This window comes from Oncorhynchus mykiss, chromosome 18, assembly GCF_057628025.1.
Source record: "Oncorhynchus mykiss isolate SJ-2025 chromosome 18, ASM5762802v1, whole genome shotgun sequence".
Taxonomy (NCBI): domain Eukaryota; kingdom Metazoa; phylum Chordata; class Actinopteri; order Salmoniformes; family Salmonidae; genus Oncorhynchus; species Oncorhynchus mykiss.
The window spans coordinates 39,518,049-39,540,586 of record NC_143039.1 but is presented as its reverse complement, the minus strand read 5'-3'; the positions used below and the strand labels follow the sequence as shown (position 1 = coordinate 39,540,586).

General features: G+C 44.7%; 2 protein-coding genes across 19 annotated transcripts in view; both read left to right on the top strand.

Annotated features, from left to right (window-relative positions):
• Nucleotides 1–8,301, top strand: LOC110496013 (E3 ubiquitin-protein ligase RNF115). The gene is made up of 9 exons (XM_021571628.3): nt 1–386; nt 1,653–1,711; nt 1,990–2,050; nt 2,151–2,386; nt 4,094–4,162; nt 4,294–4,366; nt 4,469–4,562; nt 4,860–4,975; nt 5,339–8,301. The coding sequence occupies exons 1-9, from the start codon at nt 309–311 to the stop codon at nt 5,462–5,464; spliced, it is 912 nt and encodes a 303-aa protein (XP_021427303.2). The 5' UTR covers nt 1–308; the 3' UTR covers nt 5,465–8,301.
• A 653-nt stretch (nt 8,302–8,954) lies between these two features.
• ash1l (ash1 (absent, small, or homeotic)-like (Drosophila)) overlaps nt 8,955–22,538 on the top strand; it is a 45,631-nt gene continuing 32,047 nt past the window's right edge. For 9 of the 18 annotated variants that reach the window (XR_016488462.1, XR_016488461.1, XR_016488460.1 and 6 more), the window contains exons 1-3: nt 8,955–10,392; nt 14,463–15,231; nt 16,215–20,670. Coding sequence is in view for 14 of the 18 variants with exons in the window: in XM_090208396.1 (XP_090064522.1) it covers nt 14,662–15,231; nt 16,215–20,670 (5,026 nt within the window). In the remaining 4 variants the exon portion in view is untranslated. Of the gene's footprint in view, nt 11,276–14,462; nt 15,232–16,214; nt 20,671–22,538 lie in introns of all 18 variants that reach the window. The other 9 variants (XR_016488463.1, XM_036952499.2, XM_090208395.1 and 6 more) reach the window with 7 other exon arrangements.

The window sequence follows — 22,538 nt, the reverse complement described above, 5'->3', positions numbered from 1 at the left end:
AGGTTATTGCAACATTGGTTAGAATATAGCTGCAATAATCTCAAATAACAACACTTGGTTGAAATTTGAGTAGTATACATTTGATATGTATCACCTCAGGGAAATAAGATTGGAGCAGTCAGAACAATATGTTCACTAGCAAATGTGAATTTGGGAAAATATCTTGAACAAATGGTAGACTGTAGTAAAAAATAAAAAATTAACTATCCTATGGACTGGACTGACATGACCCTTCTGACAAATGTCCCTACGCCTTCCGTCGGCTTGAGCTACCATACAGACGTCAGTGACTGTATGCTACCGTGAAGATGGCGGAGGCTGCGGCGGCACCACAACACCGTTTTTTCTGTCACTGTTGTAAAGGTGAAATCGACCCTAAACTCCCGGTGAGTTGACATAAGTGATTTTCTTCCTTCATTTCCCGTCCGGTTCTGGACCGACGTTTCTGTATCAGTATTAGCTAGCAACGCCTCCCGATATATATTCTAAGAAAATAAACATTTTGTATCTGAAACTGAATGTGATTGATAGAATATTGTCATTACTAAAATACAACGTTGTAAGTGTTGTTGCATGGAGTGCGCGCCTTTAGATAGATTGGTTGTTGCGAAGAAATCTGGTGATCCAAGTTTTGGGTTTGCTTCGTTGCCATATTTAGAAGCACTACTGTGTCACCAGCTCGTAGTCGCAAGTGTCAACTGCATGTGAAAAACATTATTGCCGCGTTCAAGTAATAGTCGGAAATATGAAACTCGGAAATTTCCAAGTCGCCAACTGGTTGAACTCAGCTCGTGTAGGCTACTACAAACAGTTAGCAAGTCTGATATTTCTAAGTTTTATAGTTCCGACTAGCATGTGAACGCGACATTTGCATGGAAGGGGATGGTGCTGTGGCAGGCAGGGTGTCTCTTTTCGGCACACCACCAGGCGCACCAGCGCGTTTGTCGAGCAGCTGACACAGTGCTTTTTTTTACGTTGACATGAACGCGCATCTTGACGTAGTGCACTTGATACCGCCAAGTGTGTTCCTTTTGTATTCTCATGTTATGTAAGGAGCGCAACTTTCACTGGGGATGGGGACATGTCCCCCCCAAATTCTGAAATTGCATTTTTGTCCCACCCAGTTGTATTATTGGAATGTGATACAAAACGTGACAATGGTGTGCTTTAGTACCATGCGGACGCCCCTGAGCGACTGGATAAAACATGTATAATAATTATTGCCCTCCCCACTTCTAAAACCAAAGTTGCACCCCTGTGTTATGTCATCATGATTTGAAATAAATAAAATATCAAATCAAATGTTATTGGTCACATACACATATTTAGCAGATGTTATTGCAGGTGTAGCGAAATGCTTGTGTTCCTAGATCCAACAATGCGGTAGTATCTTAACAGTGCAGTAGTATCTAAAAATGCTTCACAACAATACACACAAATATAAAAGTCAAATAATGTAATTAATAAATAAATAAATATTAGATTGAGCAATGTCGAAGTGGCATTGACTAAAATACAGTAGAATAGAAATCAGAAAATAAACATGAGATGAGTAAAGCAGTATGTACACATTATTTGAACATTATTAAAGTGGCCAGTGATTCCAAGTCTATGTATATAGGGCAAATAGAAATTGCATTTTTTCTCTCAAGGAATTCACATGCCCCAGGTGTGAGTCCGATTTCATTGAGGAGGTGACAGAAGACTCCAGGTAAAGTGTTCAAATCTGTGCTGTTTGTTTGCGTGCTGTTCTGCTTATAGTATAGTATAGGGAGGGGCCTATACTGGACTTGCAATATCGTACTATTTTAGGTACAGTACTATTTTAGGTACAGTATTATGTGCAATTTCAGTTTCTGATATATCTGATATAATAATATACAGTACATTAGACTTATTAAATGAAAATAGTTTTACTTAAAAAAATATTGTATTTGCATTTCTCTTAATGTATTAATTTCCAATAATTGAAATATCTTTGTCTTTCAGTCTCTTGGAGAACAGCAGCACTGCAGAGGCCAATGATGATGCAGGCACACTCTTTTCAGAGGTACCTGAATGTCATCCCAAAATCTCTTTGTCTTTTTCTATCCTTTACCCCTGTCTTCAACTTGAATCTGAATGTACTGGTTTGCTCTCCTTCCTCCAAGCTGTGGCAGCTGCTGTTTATGGAACACTCTGCTCTTCTCTCGGACCCCTCCACCTCTGAGTCTGAGTCTGACCAGAGCCATCTACAGGCTGCCGCAGTGGAGGGAGACGTAGAGGGCCCTTCTGAAGTGCCTGTGGCCTCTGTGGGAGGCACAGATCCTTTAGTGCCTGAACCGGAACGCCCCTCTCGTCCGCCTAGCCAGGGGAGGCGACAGTCCCACACGCCAGCAGTGGAGGGGTTAGTGGAGATGACCAATTACTTATCACTGATCTTGATCTGTCTACAGTGTAACGTCATTACCTTTATCCACTCACTCTCTATTAGCTACCTTTCATGGTTTTGCCCCATGCCAATAGGTCCAGGCAGGTATAGCTGATGGCTTTTATTTCACTTGGACGTCAAGCCACCTTAGTGGCAACGACCACTGATTTTGCAATGTTATCTAGCTCTCCATGTCAGTTTTTAGGAAGCTATTCTCACTCGACTCAAGGGCCTGTATTGATATTGAGACATTGTACTGTTGTATAATAACATCCTATAACATGATTAGCCTAATGGTGTTATATAATCAAAGTGGTCCAAAATGAAGTATTTCCCTTCAGTTTATCACAGAATATCATTTCACATATTAACAACAATATATTTCAATCATTATTAAACTATTTGGTCCTAAAAGATATTATGTTATTTCACTGTAACTACATAATTATATTACATTATATTACATTGTTATCACAATCAAGTAGGTATTCTCTTTCTACAGGGCCTTCAGAAAGTATTCATACCCCTTTAATTATTCCCCATTTTGTTGTGTTACAGCCTGAATTCAAAATGGATTAAATATAGATTTTTTTCTCACCCATCTAAACACAAAACCCATCAGTGAAAACATGTTTTTAGAAATGTTTGCAATTGTAATGAAATACAGAAATATTGTATCTCATTTATATAGGTATTCACACCCCTGCCAATACATGTTAGAATCACCTTTGGCAGCGATTACATCTGTGAGTCTTTCTGTGTAAGTCCCTAAGACTTATTTGCACATTATTCTTTTTTAAATTCTTCAAGCTCTGTCAAGTTGGTTGTGGATCATTGCTGGACAGCCATTTTCAAGTCTTACCATACAGTTTCAAGCCGATTTGAATAAAAACGACAACTAGGCCACTCAGGAACATTCAATGTCGTCTTGGTAAGCAACTCCAGTGTATATTTGACCTTGTGTTTTAGGTTATTGCCCTGCTGAAAGGTGAATTTGTCTCCCATTGTATAGGTTTTCCTCTAGGAATTTGCTTGTGCTTAGCTCTATTTTTATTTAAAAACAACTCCCTAGTCCTTGATAACGTGACGCAGGCACCTCCAATATTGAAAATATGAAGAGTGGTACTCAGTGATGTGTTAGATTTGTACAGAGATGAGGTAGTCATTCAAAAATCATGTCAAACTATTATTGCACACAGAGTGAGTCCATGCAACTTATGTGACTTGTTAAGGGGCGGCATGTAGCCTAGTGGTTAGAGCGTTGGACTAGTAACCGGAAGGTTGCAAGTTCAAACCCCCGAGCTGACAAGGTACAAATCTGTCGTTCTGCCCCTGAACAGGCAGTTCAGTTCCTAGGCCATCATTGAAAATAAGAATTTGTTCTTAACTGACTTGCCTAGTTAAATAAAGGTAAAAAAAAAAAAAAACATTTTTACTCCTGAGCTTATTTAGGCTTGAATAGGGGGTTGAATCAAGACATTTCATATTTTCATTTTTAAATAATCTAATAAAAATATAATTCCACTTTAACATTATTGTCTGTAGGCCAGTGACACAATCTCAATTTAATCCATTTTAAATTCCGTCTGTAACACAAAATGTGGAAAATGTCTTGGGGTGTTAATACTTTCTTAAGGCACTGTATGTGCAAAATAGATTGAATCTCTCTGCCTATTTCTTTAGTATTGTGCAGCAGTTTTTGGCTGGTCTGTTTGCCAACAATGGAAATCCAGGCATCGCACCAGCTGCACTGTAAATAAGTATTTTTCAAATCTCATAATTATTATTTTAATTACTTTGACTCTTTCAAGGCATGTTAAGCATCTCTCTCTCTCTCTCTCTCTCTCTCTCTCTCTGTCTATCTCTCACTCACTCACTCTCAGGTCTGGCATGCTCCATTCAAATCCAGGGGACTATGCCTGGGGTCAGGGAGGTCTAGACGCAGTTATCACAGAGGTCAGTGCTCTAACCAGGCGCAAAATCCATGCTTTAATCATGGCAGCACGCTGAGTCACAATCTGTCTCTGTTTCTTCATTTCTCAATTTCCTCCACTCTAGTTGTTAGGTCAGTTTGAGGGCACAGGTCCACCTCCTGCAGAGAAGGAGATGATCTCATCCCTCCCCACAGTCAACGTCTCTCAAGAACAGACAGGTGTGTTCCAACCAAGCTGCAACACCAAACCCATAGGCTACCACTCACAGCATTTATGGGAATGGAGGGTGTGGATCTTGCTCAGTAGTAGTGTACAGTATACCACCTGCAAAATAGATTCTCAAAATTGTGACAATATTTAGTTTTATTCTGAAAAATAAAAGGTGAGGTGGTCTTTACCCAGATAAGCACCCCATTCAGAAGCCTTTTAGTAGTGCCGGCACTACTAGTCAATGTTCACTCTCTTTATTCTAAAATGAACACAATTAATGAACCCCCCTCATGCCTCTTTCTCAGATAGCAGACTGGAGTGTCCAGTATGTAGGGAGGAGTACTCCATGGGAGAGTCTGTCAAACAGCTGCCCTGTCTCCATTATTTCCACAGTGACTGCATAGTGCCATGGCTTGAACTGGTAAGCAGGGGAATGGTTGTCTGGTGGGGTTTACAACACCACTGTATTTCATTTGTCATGGAAGGTTAGTGAGTGTGTCACTGGGGTCACATATACTGTCTTGAGGTAGGGTATTTGGTTATATTGTTCTGGGGGTAACCGTGTGCCACACACAAAGGGGTGGTTTCCTGGACCCAGATTAAGCCTAATTCTGGACTAAAATGCAAGAGCAATGGAAAATCTCCATTGAAAGTACTTTTTAGTCCAGGATAAGGCTTAATCTGTGCCCGGGAAACTGTCCCACAGTGCCCAGAAGTATTGAGACTTGACTTGTAATGTTAAGCATGTTATGTCACGTCTCACGTTTTTGTATCTCTCCCACAGCACGATACCTGTCCTGTGTGTCGTAAAAGTCTTGACGGCGTCGACCAGAGCACCCAGCCCCCACCAGAACCCCCAGAGCCCCTCTCCATCAGGACAGACCCTCAGGAGGAGAGACAGGCTATTTGAGGATTAGGCCTCCTCCCTCTCTTCGACCTGTCTGGCATCTCTTCTTCCCTTTACTCCTGAACGAGGCTCATCTCTATCCTCATGCCTCGTCTTTAGCCATGCGTTTATTGAAGAGACATATTTCAATTCAACTGTGCCTCATTGTCAAAATTCAACTCTCCTCAAAAATTCACTTCACAATGCATTTTACTAGGGAACTTTGTTTGACTTTAGAAAGTTCCAATATGCCTGCAGTATCCAACTGTTTTCTGACAAAATGTTATGGATTTGATTTGTCCCTTCGTAGGGTATTTCCCCCAGTGTTCTGATTGGCTCTCATTTTGTATTCAAACCACATGAACTGACATCCTTGAGCCACAGAGAAGTGATAAATGTGATGAAATTAGATACATTGGGGAAAATCCTAAAAGGTGAGCTGAACTCACTCTCTTGCGTTGAAGCTCTGGGTTAGATCATTTGCCCACTGTTCTCGCTGACATCTTTGGTTGCATCCCAATAATCTCTCCTTTCTCCTGAAGGGTACACTTGTTCACTTCATGGATTTGAAAGGATATGACTGGTATATGGAAACTCCTTCCAGTCCATGCATGCTACACCAATCCAATGCTTTCACATTTGTGGGGACTAGTGAACGAGTGCACACTTCCGTAGGAAGGAGAGGTTAATGCCGATTCAAATAATCAAAGCTGGATGAGTAGTTGATTATTTGAGGGCAAAAACCAAAACGTGCACCCCTTGGGGTCCCCAGCACCGAGTTTGGGAAACCCTGGGTTATTGGAATGAAAACACTGAGAATCACAATTGCATACTCCTCACTTCCTCTCTCCTCACCTCCTTATCAAAACCCATTGGAGGAGGTCAGAGGGGCGGGACATCTGGCTTTCTCATCCAATGGGTGTTGAGGAGATGAAGCGAGGAGATGACGCGAGGAGTACGCAATTCAAATTCTCCCGTCTCCCGCTTCCTCTTAATCTCACATAGCAGTATTTGTTAATAATGTCCACCTCTCTTTATGGCCCCTATTAAACCCTAATACTTTGTCCTTTACACTATCCACCTCCTTCATGTTCTAACTTTATGCACTTTTCTAATGCATTAGTATTTTGCCTCTTTCAATCATTCTGTTTTTAATACGTACAAGTCACAGCAAAATAATAAATGTGTTTTTAGTATTTGACATATTATGATGGGCCTATATATGTATTGGTATGTATATATGATATATGTATATATGTGTATATACATGTAGAGTACCAGTCAAAAGTTTGGACACACCTACTCATTTAAGGGTTTTTCTTTATTTTGACTATTTTCTACATTTTAGAATAGTGAAGACATCAAAACTATGAAATAACACATATGGAATTATGTAGTAACCAAGAAGTGTTAAACAAATCCAAATATATTTTAGATTTGACATTCTTCAAAGTAGCCACCCTTTGCCTTGATGACAGCTTTGCACACTCTTGGCATTCTCTCAACCAGCTTCATGAGGTAGTCACCTGGAATGCATTTCAATTAACAGGCGTGCCTTGTTAATTTGTGGAACCTTTTTTCCTTCTAAATTTGTGTTTAAGCCAATCAGTTGTGTTGTGACAAGGTAGGGGTGGTATACAGAAGATAGCCCTATTTGGTAAAAGACCAAGTCCATATTATGGCAAGAACAGCTCAAATAAACAAAGAGAAACGACAGTCCATCAGTCCAACTTTGAAAGTTTCAAAAGCTCCAAGTGCAGTCACAAAAACCATCAAGCGCTATGTTGAAACTGGCTCTCATGAGGACCGCCACAGGAAAGGAAAACCCAGAGTTACCTCTGCTGCAGATGATAAGTTCATTAGAGTTACCAGCCTCAGAAATTGCAGCTCAAATAAATGTTTCACAGAGTTCAAGTAACAGACACATCTAAACATCAACTGTTCAGAGGAAACTGCGTTAATCAGGCCTTCATGGTTGAATTGCTGCAAACAAACCACTAATAAAGGACACCAATAATAAGAAGAGACTTGCTTGGGCCAAGAAACACAAGAAATGGACATTAAACTGGTGGAAATCTGTCCTTGGTCTGATGAGTTCAAATTTGAAATGATTGGATCCAACCGCCATGTCTTTGTGAAACGCAGAGTAGGTGAATGGATGATCTCCGCATGTGTGGTTCCCACCGTGAAGCATGGAGGAGGAGGTGTGGTGGTGTGGAGCTGCTTTGCTGGTGACACTGTGATTTAATTAGAATTTAATGCACACTTAACCACCATGGCTTCCACAGCATTCTGCAGCGATACACCATCCCATCTTGTTTTCACTTAGTTGGACTATCATTTGTTTTTCAACAGGACAATGACCCAACACACCTCCAGGTTGTGTAAGGGCTATTTGACCAAGAAGAAGAGTGATGGAGTGCTGCATCAGATGACCTGGCCTCCACAATCACCTGACCTCAACCCAATTGAGATGGTTTGGGATGAGTTGGCCCACAGAGTGAAGGTAAAGCAGCCAACAAGTGCTCAGCATATGTGGGAACTCTTCAGGACTGTTGGAAAATCATTCCAGGTGAAGCTGGTTGAGATAATGCCAAGAGTGTACAAAGCTGTCATCAAGGCAAAGGGTGGCAACTTTGAAGAATCTAAAATATATTTTTGTTTAACACGTTTTTGGTTACTACATGATTCCATGTGTTATTTCATAGTTTGGATGTCTTTACTATTATTTTACAATGTAGATAAGTAGGTGTGTCCAAACTTTTGACTGGCACTGTATATGTTTGTTAACGAATACATCCGACTGGCAATGAGGTGATAAGATTGAAGATAATAAAAATGGTAAAATTCATAAAGCAGGAGTGAAAAGCAGTGTCATTGAATACTACATGTCCTTCACTCTACCCATTGAGCGCCTAGTCCCAGATAATGTCCCAAATGGCACCTAATTCTCTACACAGTGCACAACTTTTGCTCAGGGTCCATAAAGGCCATCTCCCAGTCCCGCTTATTTTAAGACAAGGACCAATGATAAGCAAGAGTTTGCATGATCGAACTAAATTGACAAATTAAAATTGGATTAAACGCTTTCTGAATTTTTAACAAAGGCAACTGGATTATAATTCTAAATAGACAGATTTACATCCCGCCTCTAAATTTGAGTCCAACGGGAGTCTAGACGCTTCATTTTGGATAAACATATCCAAGAGCGCACACAAACACTGCCTTTCGTTTTCTCGTGAAATGTTGTCAATTATGCATAATAATAGGTCAATTAGGGTATATTCCACAGAGACAACATGAAAGTTGAATCTCTTCTTCCAGTTCACGTAGTGCATTGATACGCCGTTGTTGCAGCAGTTCTTAATTTCACTTTCAGAATCAAAAGACAAAAATAAAATAATAATAGGGGCATTTTGTGTAACACCGCCTGGAGAAAGTAGCCTACCATACGACCTCTGCCTCCTCCCTCCCAGGTTCGCATTAGATAACACAGGCACAAAGTAAATTGGCTATATTGTAAAAATCTTTGAAAACAAAAATGTGTTTTTTGGTCTTCATTTCGGGTTAGTCATAAGGGTAGCAGTGTGGTTAGGTTTAGGTTTAAAATCCGATTTTAAAAAGATAAATTGTAGAAATGTATATTTTTGGCGGGGTTCATGACTTTATGTCTGTCTTAACTAGTGACGACCCTCACCCCGCTGCCCGTCTCCTTCCCTCCCTCCATGTGTGACTGAGAATGCCCGTGTTGTACTGACATAAACTATACGGGCTTAGCAGACATGGAGGCCCGATTAATGACCGAGGCCCATTCCGACACGTCTCGGCTCAGCTAACGTTGTGTTGGAGAAGAGTCCAGTCGTGTTTGGGGATATCAAAGATACCAATTGCTGTGTGAGGAAAAAAAACGTCGAGGGGGAAGAAATAGAGGGAGATCCATTTCGGGTCTCTTGATTCAACGCAGCCGCCATTTTGTTGACAGTTCGTGTTTTTTTTATAACGTACACAGCGCTGCATCTATTTTATTTAAATCTATCTGCTTCCTTAAATATTGCTAGCCTCTTTGCTATTGGATTTGTCTTTACTCCTTCGATAGAAGACTATTCTAAGGCATGTCTTAACTAGCTGACTTGCTAGCTTGTTAGCTAAATGTAATTGCATCGTTAGCCGTCATAGTTTAGCTTCAGCTACAAAGCTAGCACGAGTGGCTAAGCGAAAATGACAGGTTATTCAGTTATTTGGTTTAGTTTGTTTTTCCTTATTCGTGAACTTTATGAAACAAAACGGAGACTATCAAATGATGTAACACTGTCAGATGGATACATTTCCCACAAGTACGGCCACGTTGCTAGAAATCCAAGTTATCATAGCAAGGCAGCCCATATGACGGCTTGCTAGTGAGCACCATTGATACAATGTAACATAGGTTATTATTGGACGACCGATAAATAGCTTGTTACAACATTTACATCGTTCTCTTTGAATGTATACATTGTATCAAGTCACTACAGCACGGCAATATTTTGTTACCTCGTTCCAAAAATTGTTTTTTCTAGAATTGGTAATAATGTATCGTCTTTTGGCGTCTGTCTAATAACTTTCTGTTTTTGGTTATTTTTTTCTTGTAAGCAACATTCTCATGCGTTAGGACGTCGGTTGGGGTCACTGCTAAACTATAACTACAATATTAGCTTGTTAGCTATTTAGTAATAGCAGTGCTATTATCAAGTCGAAACGTTCGCAGTTGATGCAAAAGAGTTTGAAATGGGTACATGTCTGAATTCATAATTGATCTCCCAAAATCGGAATGGAGGTATAATTTTGACATTTCTGTCATCTGCGTTTTTGACAAATCAGCAGTTGGGAACATAAATACTGTGGCGACCATGTTGATACGCACGAAGGGAGGATTTTGATCCACATAATGTGAACACTGTTGTACTCCTACGGAGGTGAGTGGATGCATAATGTGAAAGATTTAGCGACTATTGTAGATGTTGATATTGTCAATCCATAAGATCAATCTTTATTATGCAATATGTGTTTTGATGGATAGCTCTTGGGCTCACAATTCCCCCACACCCATCGTTACAGCGCATAACGATCAAACGTTATTGCACGAGGTGATTATATATTGTAAAGAGGTGTTCGGCCCTTTTACATTGCACGTATTTGTAAATCAAATTAACATAAATCGTCACAAGGATATGTTTTGAAACCGTGTTAGGCTATTTGCGAAGGATTAATGTTATCCAGAATCCTTGGGACGTTCGTACCCGAACCATAACCCGTATCCAACCCTAACCATTTTCAACTTCAACGGGGTAGGGAAGTCTCAATGATCCCGGATAGCAAGGACCATTTGCGATGTGGATGTGTTGATATGGCCAAGCGATGTTGAAAATGGACAATCTTAATAATTTTAACTCTGTCGTTACAGTATGTGTAGCAAGGCTATCTATAGTTTACTAGTAGGTTAAAGGGTAATTCTGCCACCTTTCAATCTCCAATTCATCATCTCCAGCACCAAGCCAGTGTCTACATATGTCAAAACAGCACGGATCTGTGGTAAAAAATATAAAAGGTCCCAAAAAATATGCTTATGTTACATCACAGGGTGGATTATTTTTTCCTACAAAATATTGAAATGTGCACATATGTTGACACTGGTATTGTGCTGGAGATAAAGAAAATGAGATTGAAACGTGGTGAACTTTCCCTTTAAGTTAGGGAAATAAGAGTCTGTTATTAGGGGTGCTGAAGTATAGTAAAAAACGTGGATATACTGTAAAGAGATAAGGATGTAGGCTGCTCACTTTTTGGACTCCTACGGAGGTGAGTGAATGCATCATCTGAAAGATTTACAGACTATTGTCCAACTTTATTATTTGCTCCTGTCCACAATGTTATACAGGCACACTTTTTCACATAACCTGGACATATTCAGTCAGAGTATCATCCTCAATTAGCCTTATTTTATTCATGGTTTACTGCACTTCTATTGTAGGCTACTTACAACAAATGCATCCAACAGGATGATTGGCATAGGGGGCACGCTGCCTAACCCGAAGGACCCCCTGGCAAAATCATTTGAGTGAACTTGTTTTGGGCTAATGATGATACAGTGGTATGGGACCCCGATTTATCATGAATCTTCTGAAAAATGAGAAACCATGGTCTTTTTGGTTTTGTCACGTCCTTCGGTAGTCGTTTTGTTGTGAATTTAGGAAGTAAGCAGTCTAGCTACTCTGTCTATTACCAACAACACATAGGTAAAGATCACATCACCTGCTGTTGTTGTTGAGGCTTTGGTCTCGTTTATTGTAATAACTAATAACAGTTTGGAAAGATGTATAATAATTGACTGAGTCAACGGCCAATGATGATTTCAAATTGAAAACCTTTAGAGATCGGACCTGTCCTGAGAATGCTATCGAGGCTGCTTTCAATACTACGCCATTGGGAAATCAGAAGTTATTAACGTGTGCTAAAGGAGGGAAGGAGAGAGAGAGAGGGGAGGGGACTTTCCAAATGGTTTACTATGTTCCCATTTCACCGAATTTCTCGGTCGTTGTCATTCTATGAAGAGTTTCTCCTGCGAATTCTGTAATTCCTCCCCTTTGCTCTCTTGTCACCTGCTGTTTCCTGGTTTGGAAATTATTTTTTGGTCTCCAACTTCTCCTTTTTTTGTAGGAAAAGGAATATTCCCCACATCACTTTACTAAATCTCTTTATGTGCATATGACATTAGCTCTACGTTGATATGTACCCTAATAGAAAGAATGTGACATTTCCTTCTGTAACATTAGTAGGCGTAATCTTTCTGAATGTTAATTGTATCTCTAGAGTAGTAGGCTAATACATAATTTCACTGTCCTGAGAATAACTGTCCCACTGACCAGAGAATGACCATTAGTGTAGGGGCAGAGAGGGACACATTAGAGCTGCTCTCCATCAGCATTTTGATATATTGCGATGTAGGCCTAATATGCAAAAAGAGAAAAAAAGTATGATCTTTGGTCAGTCTGATTGGAAATATTAAACTAGGTAATGGGCATAGTGTAGTTCTGTTCAAACAAAACACCTTGTATGACTGTATGAGAGATGTTTTGACTAACTTGTCAGGCTTTACTCTAGTCTTGTCAATAGCCATTTACATCCCTTGCTACTACAGCAGCTTATTTTTGGCATACCAGCAGTCAGATCAGCGGAAGCTGCAAAATGAATGTGAACACACACTAACACTTCTTGAAGCAGCGAGTATCGAAGAAAGAGGGGAATGATTGTCAAAGAGTGGAGGACATGGGGAAAGGGGAGAGATGTGTTTTCGATTAGTAGGAAAACAGCAACTCAAGTTTGTCTGCTGTTCCTAGAGTGAAAGGGAGCAAGGTTTTATTTTTGACATTTAGCCTTTATTTAACTAGGCAAGCCGGTTAAGAACAAATTCTTATTTACAGTGACGGCCTACACCAGCCAAACCCGGACGATGCTGGGCCAATTATACACCTCCCTCTAGCACTGAGATGTAGTGCCTTAGACCGCTGCCCCACTCAGGAGCCCTCAGGAGGGAGGTGTGATTTGAGTAATGTATGTCAAATCAAATTGTATTTGTCACGTGCTGATACAAATTCTTACTTACAAGCCCTTAACCAACAATGCAGTTCAAGAAATAGAGTTAAGAAAATATTTACTAAAACTAAAGTAAAAAATAAAATAAAAAGTAAGACAAAATACAGGTTAGTCGAGGTAATTTGTACATGTAGGTAGGGGTAAAGTGACTATGCATAGATAATAAACAGCGAGTAGCAGCAGTGTATGTGGTGGAAGTTTGAGGCGAAATGGACTGAGTAATTGAAGTAAACATAGAGAAGTGGGTGTGGGGAAACACAGGCAAGACTCCAAGTTCTGGACCACAGTTATTGTGATTCTGCAGAAAACGTCCAAGCCCTACTAGCTACTAGTAAAACAATCCAGAACAAGTAGTCTCGCAAGCTTCTGAACATTGTCGATTTTAGCTCTCTGACTGCTTTATCGGATGACTTACCCGACGCACGCTCTGGCTCCACTAAGTGAATTTGTTAGTGCTTTCTGCCACAGTAGGGCAGGCACACAGAAACTGTCAGCATGCTGCTCTCTCCCGCTCCCTCTTATTGGCTGCTCCAGAGTGGTTGGGAACATCGGCCGCATCCTCTGTCCCCCAGAGAGCCCAATGTGCTGAGGTCACAGTTATGAATCGCCTCCAAATGACTTCACTCGGAGAAAGCACCTGCTTTGGGCGAGCCCGCATTAAATCACTCAGTGGACGTAGGGAGCCGGAGCAGACCATTTCTCTCATACGGACACTTCCCTCCTCCAAATGGGAACTTTGCCGCAGCACTACACTGTGAGCGTTATGAAACACATTTTTGATCAAACAAGAGATCCTTGGGGGATGGTTCATTTAGCAGCTTATCACAAATAACCTGGGTACTGGTGGTGGGGTCTGTAGCATGATGTACTACAGTATCCATAATACTCTGTAACTATATCTGAGGGTCAGAATGCAGAAGCCAGTGCTGATCTAGGATCAGGTCCCCACTGTCCATGTAAAAACTGAACCTAAACCAGCACTCCTAGTCTGATACGCTTGATAGTGGCATACAGACCTGGAGGGCTGTTGGGAGTTGTAGTTCACAGGAGGATGGCTGTTATTTAGTTCTTGAGCACCAGAACTACACCTCTCGTCGAATAGATGCCCATTTGTCTAAATAGGTCACAGATTGAGGGAAGCTGTAAGGATGAACACATCCATAAAAAGTCACCTAGAGATGAAGGGCAGCCACTAAGCAAATAGATGATACAAATATTTCACCTTTGTCTCATCTTCCTCACTATGGTAAAGGATGCCTTGCAGTGCTTAGAAAGGTATTTTGTTTTTGATAAAATCTCTTCTGTTATCTGTTGACTAATATCAAACTCTTGTCTTTACTATTCCCCACCTTGTCCTACCCCCTCCCATCTCTACTTGTCTTTCTCTCTACAGCTTGAAGGACGGAGAAAGAGGGCTGGGCAGCCAGGAAAGGAGCAAAGCCACCAAACAAGGATTGCTTTTCAGCTTCCCCAATATCCCCTTTCCCCCTTCACCCCTATCCCGTCTCCTTCTGCACCACGGCTTTTCCCTAGAAACTGTACCTGGCATCCAAACATCCCTCCCTAATCACCCCTCACCCCCTAAATCTCTGATGGATCAGAGGACTCAGGGGGGGCCTGCTACTCCACCCCCCCTCCTCACCACTGCTCCCCCAGGAGAGCGAGAGAAGGAAGGAGGAGGTGGGAAGAAAGATGAGGAGGAGGAGAAGAAGGAGGAGAGAGAGGGGTCGCAGAGGGACTCCTGTTCTGCTGCAGGTGGAGGAGGGGGCTCCGGTGAGCAGCAGCCACCACAGTTCTCTGTCAAAGAGACTAGCCTCCATGAGGGCAATGTCAAACTCAAGATTGGCCTGCAGGCAAAACGCATGAAGAAGCCGCCCAAGATTCTGGAGAACTACGTGTGTCGGCCGGCCTTCAGGGCTACCGTGAGACCAAGCGGGCGCGGAGGTGGCCGGGGGAGCCGCGGAGGAGTTGGGACAGGCGACGGGGGCAACCAGACCCAGAGTCCTCCGCACGGCAGGGAGAGAGAGCAGAGTCCTGGCATGAACCGACCCATCCCATTGTCTTCATCTCCCTCTGCTGCTGCCCCTACTCCTCCTCTACCTGTTCCTGCTCCTTCCACCACTTCACCCAGTCCAGTGAATGGGAGTGCTCCAGCTAAACGGGTAAGCAAGGAAAGCATGTATTATGCTAGGACGTTGATTAAAAAAAAACATATCCCTGTCAAACAAGGAATCCTTTCCAAAGAGACTATTAGAAATTGCACAAGACGTGTCTGGCTTTGGACTGTGCCAAAAATAGGCAAAGCAATACTGACAGCCAGTTCACACATATGAGAACATTTCCAATTCTTCCAACACTGTTTCACTGGTTTGAATTCACAAATTATATTTGTTACTTGTAAAGTCAATTTGCTTCATATTTTACACAATCATCTCAGTTTCTTTGAATGTATTCACTTTGTGTCCCATTCTGGCTTGTCTCCCCTTGCAATCATTCCCTGCTTCTCTTCTCTCTTCTCTGCTCTGCTCTGTCCTTGTCTGTCCCGAATACGTTTTGAGTTTAGAGCAGTGCTCTCCAACTCTGTTCCTGGAGAGCTACCCTCCTGGAGGTTTTTGATCCAACCTCAGCTATAGCTAACCTGATTTAACTATTCAACCAGCTAATTATTAGAATGAAGTGGGCTAGATTAGGATTAGAGCAAAAACCTACAGGATGGTAGCTAACTAGGAACAGGATCTTCCCCTCTGGGCAGAACTGAGAAGCAGTAGAGGACAGGAAATTCAAATCAATGAACTACAGTTTACATAGGGAGAAACAAAACCTGACTGGATTTCATATAGACTGTCTAGGTTGCCTTATTGACAGGGTTGGCTTTTAGCATGCTTTATGTGGTTTTCAAATGCTTCTTTTTGAGAAAAATTTGATTAGGTTTTCACTTTTAGATAATTACCAGAAAGCATTGCCTGGGTTTGGATACATATCAGAAGATTACAAATGTCAAAATAGTCAGACATTTATAAAAAAATTAATAAAAAAATAAGCTTTTTAGTGAAACACAACAATACCTTTCTGGGAACTACCTTTCTGTGATCTATCTGCAATCAATGGCCTTTTAGATTTTAATATTTGCATTCTCTTTTCGCAGGGTCTTCCAAAACTGGCCTGCAAGTCGGACAAATCTGAGGCGAAGTCGGACGGGAAATCTGCCGCCTCTACGGAGAGACCGCTGAATCTTCATCGTCCTTTGGCAGACGGCAAAACGCACCATGCCTCTGGGAAGAAGACGCCCATGCCCCAAACCAAGTCTCCTACCTCCTCGCCCTCCCTTCCTGCGCCCCCATCACCGGAACCCAGCGTGGAAGCTGCTACTAAACCCTCTGGGTACACTTACAGCAGTGAGGGTCTGAGGGAGAAGGACCGGGGTGTTTCTAGTTGGGGGGCTCCTACTGTCACTGAGAAACTAGCGCAACTCATCGCCACCTGCCCTCCCTCTAAGTCCACCAAGGTGAAACCCCCCAAAACAACTTCCTCTCCCACCACCCACACCACTTCTAACTTTATGGCCCCCACCCCAAAGCAGCGAGACCGCGCTATGGCCAACAGGGCGACCTATTCTAGAGCGGTCCACCTAGCTCCACCCCCTCCCGTCTCGCGCCCTCCTGGCCGCCCCTATGGCTCCCGGAACAATAAAGACAATGTTTTGGAGAAGTCATCCACCCCGCCTGGGAAAGAGGAGGCAGATGGGGCCAGCAAGTCTGGCAGCAGCAACAACAGCAACAGCAGTCGCAGCAGCAGCCCTACATTAAGTTACGGTGGCGGCAATAACCGCCTGGCAACAATTTCAAAGGACAACAACGACAGCAACAGTAATGGCGCGAAGCCACTACAGTCACGTCTTACTCACTGCCCACCGCTTCACTCTGTCTCCTCCTCTTCCTCATCACCACCTCGTTTGTCATCCTGCTCCTCTTCAGAGAAGAGGACGGGGAGCGGGCCAAGTCGCCAGGGCTCCCCTGCCTCTCAAGGACACCACTCCCGAGACCGAGACAGTCCCTCCCAGGCAGAGGAGAGGGAGAGCAGTGAGAGGGAGAGGGAGCAGGAGCGTGACCGGGTCGGCCCCAGAGACTTAACCAAATGCTCCCTTCCTTCAGCATTAGGCAAGCAGGAGGCCAAGGACAAGGGGGCTAATCAGTCACTCAAAGGGGAGAGAGGCAAGAGCTTGAGCCCCAGTAAACGCAGTCCCAACCCCATTAAATGCAATCCCAACCCCAATAAACGCAGTCCCAACAGGGAAAGAGATGGTCACACCAGTGGTACCTCCAGTCCCCCGGAGTCTGTGAGACGGACTGCCTCGCCACCAGAGCCCGCCGGCAACCATTCACCCCCTCCTCTCAGAGACGAGTCCCCTGGAGACGAGTCACCGGGCTCGCCCCCAGAGCATGAGCATGAGAACAAACCCCTGAAGAAGCGGCGAGGCAGAAAGCCCCGCTGGACCAGAGTAGTGAACCGGACACAGAGGGCGGGCCAGTACAGCCCTGTTGACCAGTGCGAAACCATCATGCCTTTATCCTCCTCAGGCCTTGATACTCCCCCGCCCATACGCAGGCCTGTAGGACGGCCTCCTAACCCCAATAAGGTCAAGCCTCCTGCCATGTCTCAACTCTTTCCTCAGCCAGCCAGGAAAAGGGGACGGCCCAAGTCTAAAATGCCAAGGCTGGATGCCCCCACTCGGGGACGTCCCCCTCACAAGCTGGCCCCTTCTAAGGTATTTTCTTTACACAGGTCAAAAGAGGAGCAGGACCCCCCTGTTCTCCACCCAGAGGTAGATCTGAATCCTCCCAAACCTATGCCCAGGAAGCGGGGGCGACCCAAACGTCTGCCCCCGACCTTGCCGCAGGAGGGTCAGCCCCCCACTCTGGCACCGGAAGCGGGGGATGGGAAACAGTTCCGGAACAAGGGCAACGGGCAGCTCATCATGAAGACTATCATAGGCAAGATCAATAAGATGAAGAGTGTCAAACGCAAACGGTTCCTTAGCCAGATCCTATTAGGACCAGGGTCCGGACCAGAGCAGGAGCCCCCCAGAGGAACTGCCAGTGGGGTGGTGGGCCAGGTAGCAGCTGCAACCCAGTCTCTATCCTCCTTGGCTGCTTCTTTCGGAGGCAAACTGGGACCCCAGATCAACGTTAGCAAAAAGGGGACGATATACATGGGGAAAAGGAGAGGGCGCAAACCTAAAGCGCCAACAAATCCCTCGTTGGCAGCTCCAACATCACCCACTGAGGGGCCTTTCCTGTCCCCAAACACCACGTCGCCCCTCCACCACCATCAGTCTCAGCCGCAGCACCAGCTCCCGTCTGCCGAGGTGTTCCCCTCCCCCTCGCTCTCCCAGTCCAGCGGAGGCCAGAGCCCCATCAGTGACTCCTGCTTTGTGGCGCCAGGGGCAGTGCACTTCCTGACGCACCCGCACTTCCACAGCCACGGCCATCACTCATTCCCCTTCCCTCCCCCGACGTTCTCAGCCCCCTCCCCTCGCACTCTGGGCCCTCTGGGCTCCTCGGCTGCCGTGGCCTCCCAGAAGAAGTCGTGCCGTGGCTACCATCACCACCACCATCATTACAGGCAGCACTACCACTACCGTAAGCTATCCCCTCCTAGACCCCTCCACCCCACCTCCCCTGCACCTCTGAGTGAGCTGAAGGAAGCCACCCCCTCTCCTGTCAGTGAGTCTCACAGTGAGGAGACTGTACCCAGCGACAGCGGCATAGGAACAGACAACAACAGCACTTCTGACCGGGGTGAGAAGGCCGGTGGGGCAAGTGGTCTAGGTAGCGTGGGGATACCACCTGGCATGGCCAGTGGACTGCTAATGCCAGGGGTGATGGGCTCAGCCGTGGGGGTAGGGGTTGGGATAAACCCTCGCGGTGGACTAAGACACTCGTCGTCAGTGCTGCTGGAGCACCCCTCGCCCTCTCCGTCACCACTGGGGGCGAGGTCCTCACCAGACCCCCGCAGGCCCCTACTGGCGACCCCTCCCTCTGCACTAGTGGGCCACAAAGAGAAACACAAGCACAAATGCAAGCGCCGGAGCCACGGCTGCCCGGGTTATGACAAGCTAAAGAGGCAGAAGCGCAAACGCAAGAAGAAGTACCTGCAGCTGCGTTCCCGGCGCCAGGACCCCGACTTCCTGGCAGAGCTGGATGAGATTGTGGTGAGGCTGAGTGAGATCAGGATAGCGCACCGCACCCCTGCGCTCAGGCTGGGCAGTGGGCTGGGGATGCCCCCGGGAGCTGCGGGGGCGGGCAGAGTACCAGGGTCGGTAGGCAGGGCCACTGGGGCCATAGGAGGCGCTGGCGGCCCCCCTCCGCATCACTACCTGCACAGAGACCTGCTTCCAACCATCTTCAGGATAAACTTCAGTGGCTACTACTCCCCCCACCCCTCGTACCCCTGTGACTCTCTGCACTACGTCCGCAAGCCAGACCTGAAGAAGAAACGCGGGCGCCCTCCCAAGCTGCGGGAGTCCATGTCAGACGTACCATTCGTTCATGGGCTGGGGTTCCCGCTATCTAGCGGTGGGTTCTACCACCCATCCTACAGTGTTCCATACTCCTCTGGTCCCCTTGGTCTGGGCTACTACAGAGGATACCCCCCAGCCAGTGCCCTGTACCCCCATCACCAGAACTCCCACTCTGCTCCATCCCACCACTCCCATCACTCCCCCTCCTTCCCCCCACCACCTCCCCCGTCCTACGTGCACCACCACCACCCGTCACACCTCCTTCTCAACCCCTCCAAATTTCACAAGAAGAAACACAAGCTGCTGAGACAGGAGTTCCTGGGTGGGGGCCGGTCTCCCGTGCTCTACCCGGCAATGTCCTCAGAGCTGTCGTTCGGCTGGCATCACAAACACAAACACAGACACAAACATCAAGAGCGCTGCGCAGAGGACGACGGGGAAGAGGGAGGAGGAGAGAGCCGAGGCGGAGCCGAAATTTCCGAGAGCCCGGGGTCAGGAAGGGGAGAACGCGGGGCCGGAATGGCCGAATCTCTGCAGCGGTGTCGCTTTGGAAGAGACTCCACCCCTACTACCACCAGTGCCAACAAACAAGCCACGGCCACCTCGGCCAACTCTCCTTCCTCGTCTTCCTCTTCCTCAGCCGAGAGGTACAAGCGCAAGGAGACATCCCTGTCTTTCCTGGGGCCCTCTCGCCTGGCCCAGGGCAGTGCCAGGCCCAGGGGCCACCAACACGTCGAGTCCTGGTTCAGGATGGGCAGCTCCGAGGCAGACTACGCTAAGCTCTCCCGGAACCCCGCAGCTGTCGGCCAGGGCCCGTTCACAGACGGTCAGGGAGAAGATCCAGCTGGCTGCTCAGACAGCGAGGAGGAAGACGAGGAGCCCCTCACACCCACAGACGAGGCGGATCCCAAGTCCCAGGACCCCCCGCACCACACCAACCTGTTCGCCACCGCCCTGACCCCTACCTTGCTGAGAGGAGGCCGAGTCAGGAAGGGAGGGGCGGCAGAGAGTTCTAACTTCACCCGGATGGAGCGGATGCTGAGAAAGGAGCACTCCACGTTAGCAGAGAGGAGAGAGATGGGTGAGTAATTGTGACAGGGCTTTCTGTTAGAGAGCGATATGCTGAAATACAGTGAGCTCCAAAAGTATTAGGACAGTGAAAATGTTTAGTTTGTTTTGACTCTGTACTCCAGCACTTTGGATTTTAAATGATACAATGACTAAAGGTTAGTGTAGACTGTCAGCTTTCATTTACAAACTTGTTGGATGCATTTTCTGTTTGTTTTGGTTGTGTTTTAGATTATTTTGTGCCCAATAGAAATTAATGGTAAATAATGTATTGTGTCATTTTGGAGTCACTTTTATAACTTTCTCACTCATCATTATTCATGATTCATTCAGGATTATCCATCATAATGGTGGCATCCACATTCATGTAAAAGTGTTTAGACACCTACTCTATTCTTATTTACACTGAACAGAAATATAAACGCAGCATGTAAAGTGTTGCATATTTTTGTATATTTACAGAAATATAAAAGCAACATGTAAAGTGTTGCATATTTTTGTATATTTACAGAAATATAAAAGCAACATGTAAAGTGTTGCATATTTCTCTATATTTACAGGAATATAAACACAGCATATAAAGTGTTGGGTCCCATGTTTCATGAGCTGAATGGAAAAATGTTCCATATGCACCAAAAGCTTATTTCTCTCACATTTTGTGCACAAATTTGTTTACATTCCTGTTAGGGAGGATTTTTCCATTGCCAAGATAATCCATCCACCTGACAGGCTGATTAATCAGCATGATCATTACACAGGTGCAGCTTGTGCTGGGGACACTAAAGACCACTGTAAAATGTGCATTTTTGTCACACAACACACTGCCACAGATTTCTCAAGTTTTGAAAGAGCGTGCAATTGGCATGCTGACTGCAGGAATATCTACCAGAGTTATTGCTAGATAATTTAATGTTCATTTCTCTACCTTAAGTCACCTTCAACGTCGTTTTAGAAAATTTGGCAGTATGTCCAACTGGCCTCAACCGAAGACCACGTGTAACCACGCCAGCCGAGGACCTCCACATCCATCTTCTTCACCTGCTGGCTATCAGCCAGGTTGACCTGGCTACCAAGTTCCCCTGCCCAGTCATGTGAAATCCATAGATTAGGGCCTAATGAATTTATTCCAATTGACTGATTTCCTCATATGAACTGTAACTCAGTAAAAACTTTGAAATTGTTACATGTTACATTTTATTTTTGTTCAGTATACATTAAAAATGACACTACATTATTAATTTCTGTTGGGCACAAAATAATCTGAAACACAACCAAAACAAACAGCAAATGCATCCAACAAGTTTGTAGTCACAATGTAATAATTGCATGCTAGGAATATGGGACCAAATACTACACTTGACTACTTTAATACACATATAAGTGCATTTTTCCCAAAATGGGGGGGATGATGTACAGAAACTACTGTCATTTATTAACGGTTCGCCCGATATGGATCAAAATACCCTCAAATTAAAATCCCTGTGCTATTGCTCTGAATGTGATTTCTGCACCAAAATCTTTCTTTGTACTTCTTTGGAATTGAACCCAAATTGAATCTGACATTGTGAAGGTTAATGAATTGTGTACCAAATTTACTTTAAAAAAAAGTTCTGCTGCTAGTGCCTCAAGAATTCAGCTTTCTATTTTGTTTGGATGATGTCCGCTTAGCTTCATTTCTTGGCAATAAGTAGTGAAATTGGCCTGGTATGCATAACCACGAGTGACAGTATTGATTCCAGGGTTTTGTTTCCATGTAGTGACCACTTTACAAACCACCATATGGCATAGCGAGCACTGAACACGGTGTGCGTCCAAAATGGCACCCTATTCCCCATAAAGCACACTACTTTTAACCAGGGCTCTGGTCAGAAGTAATGCACT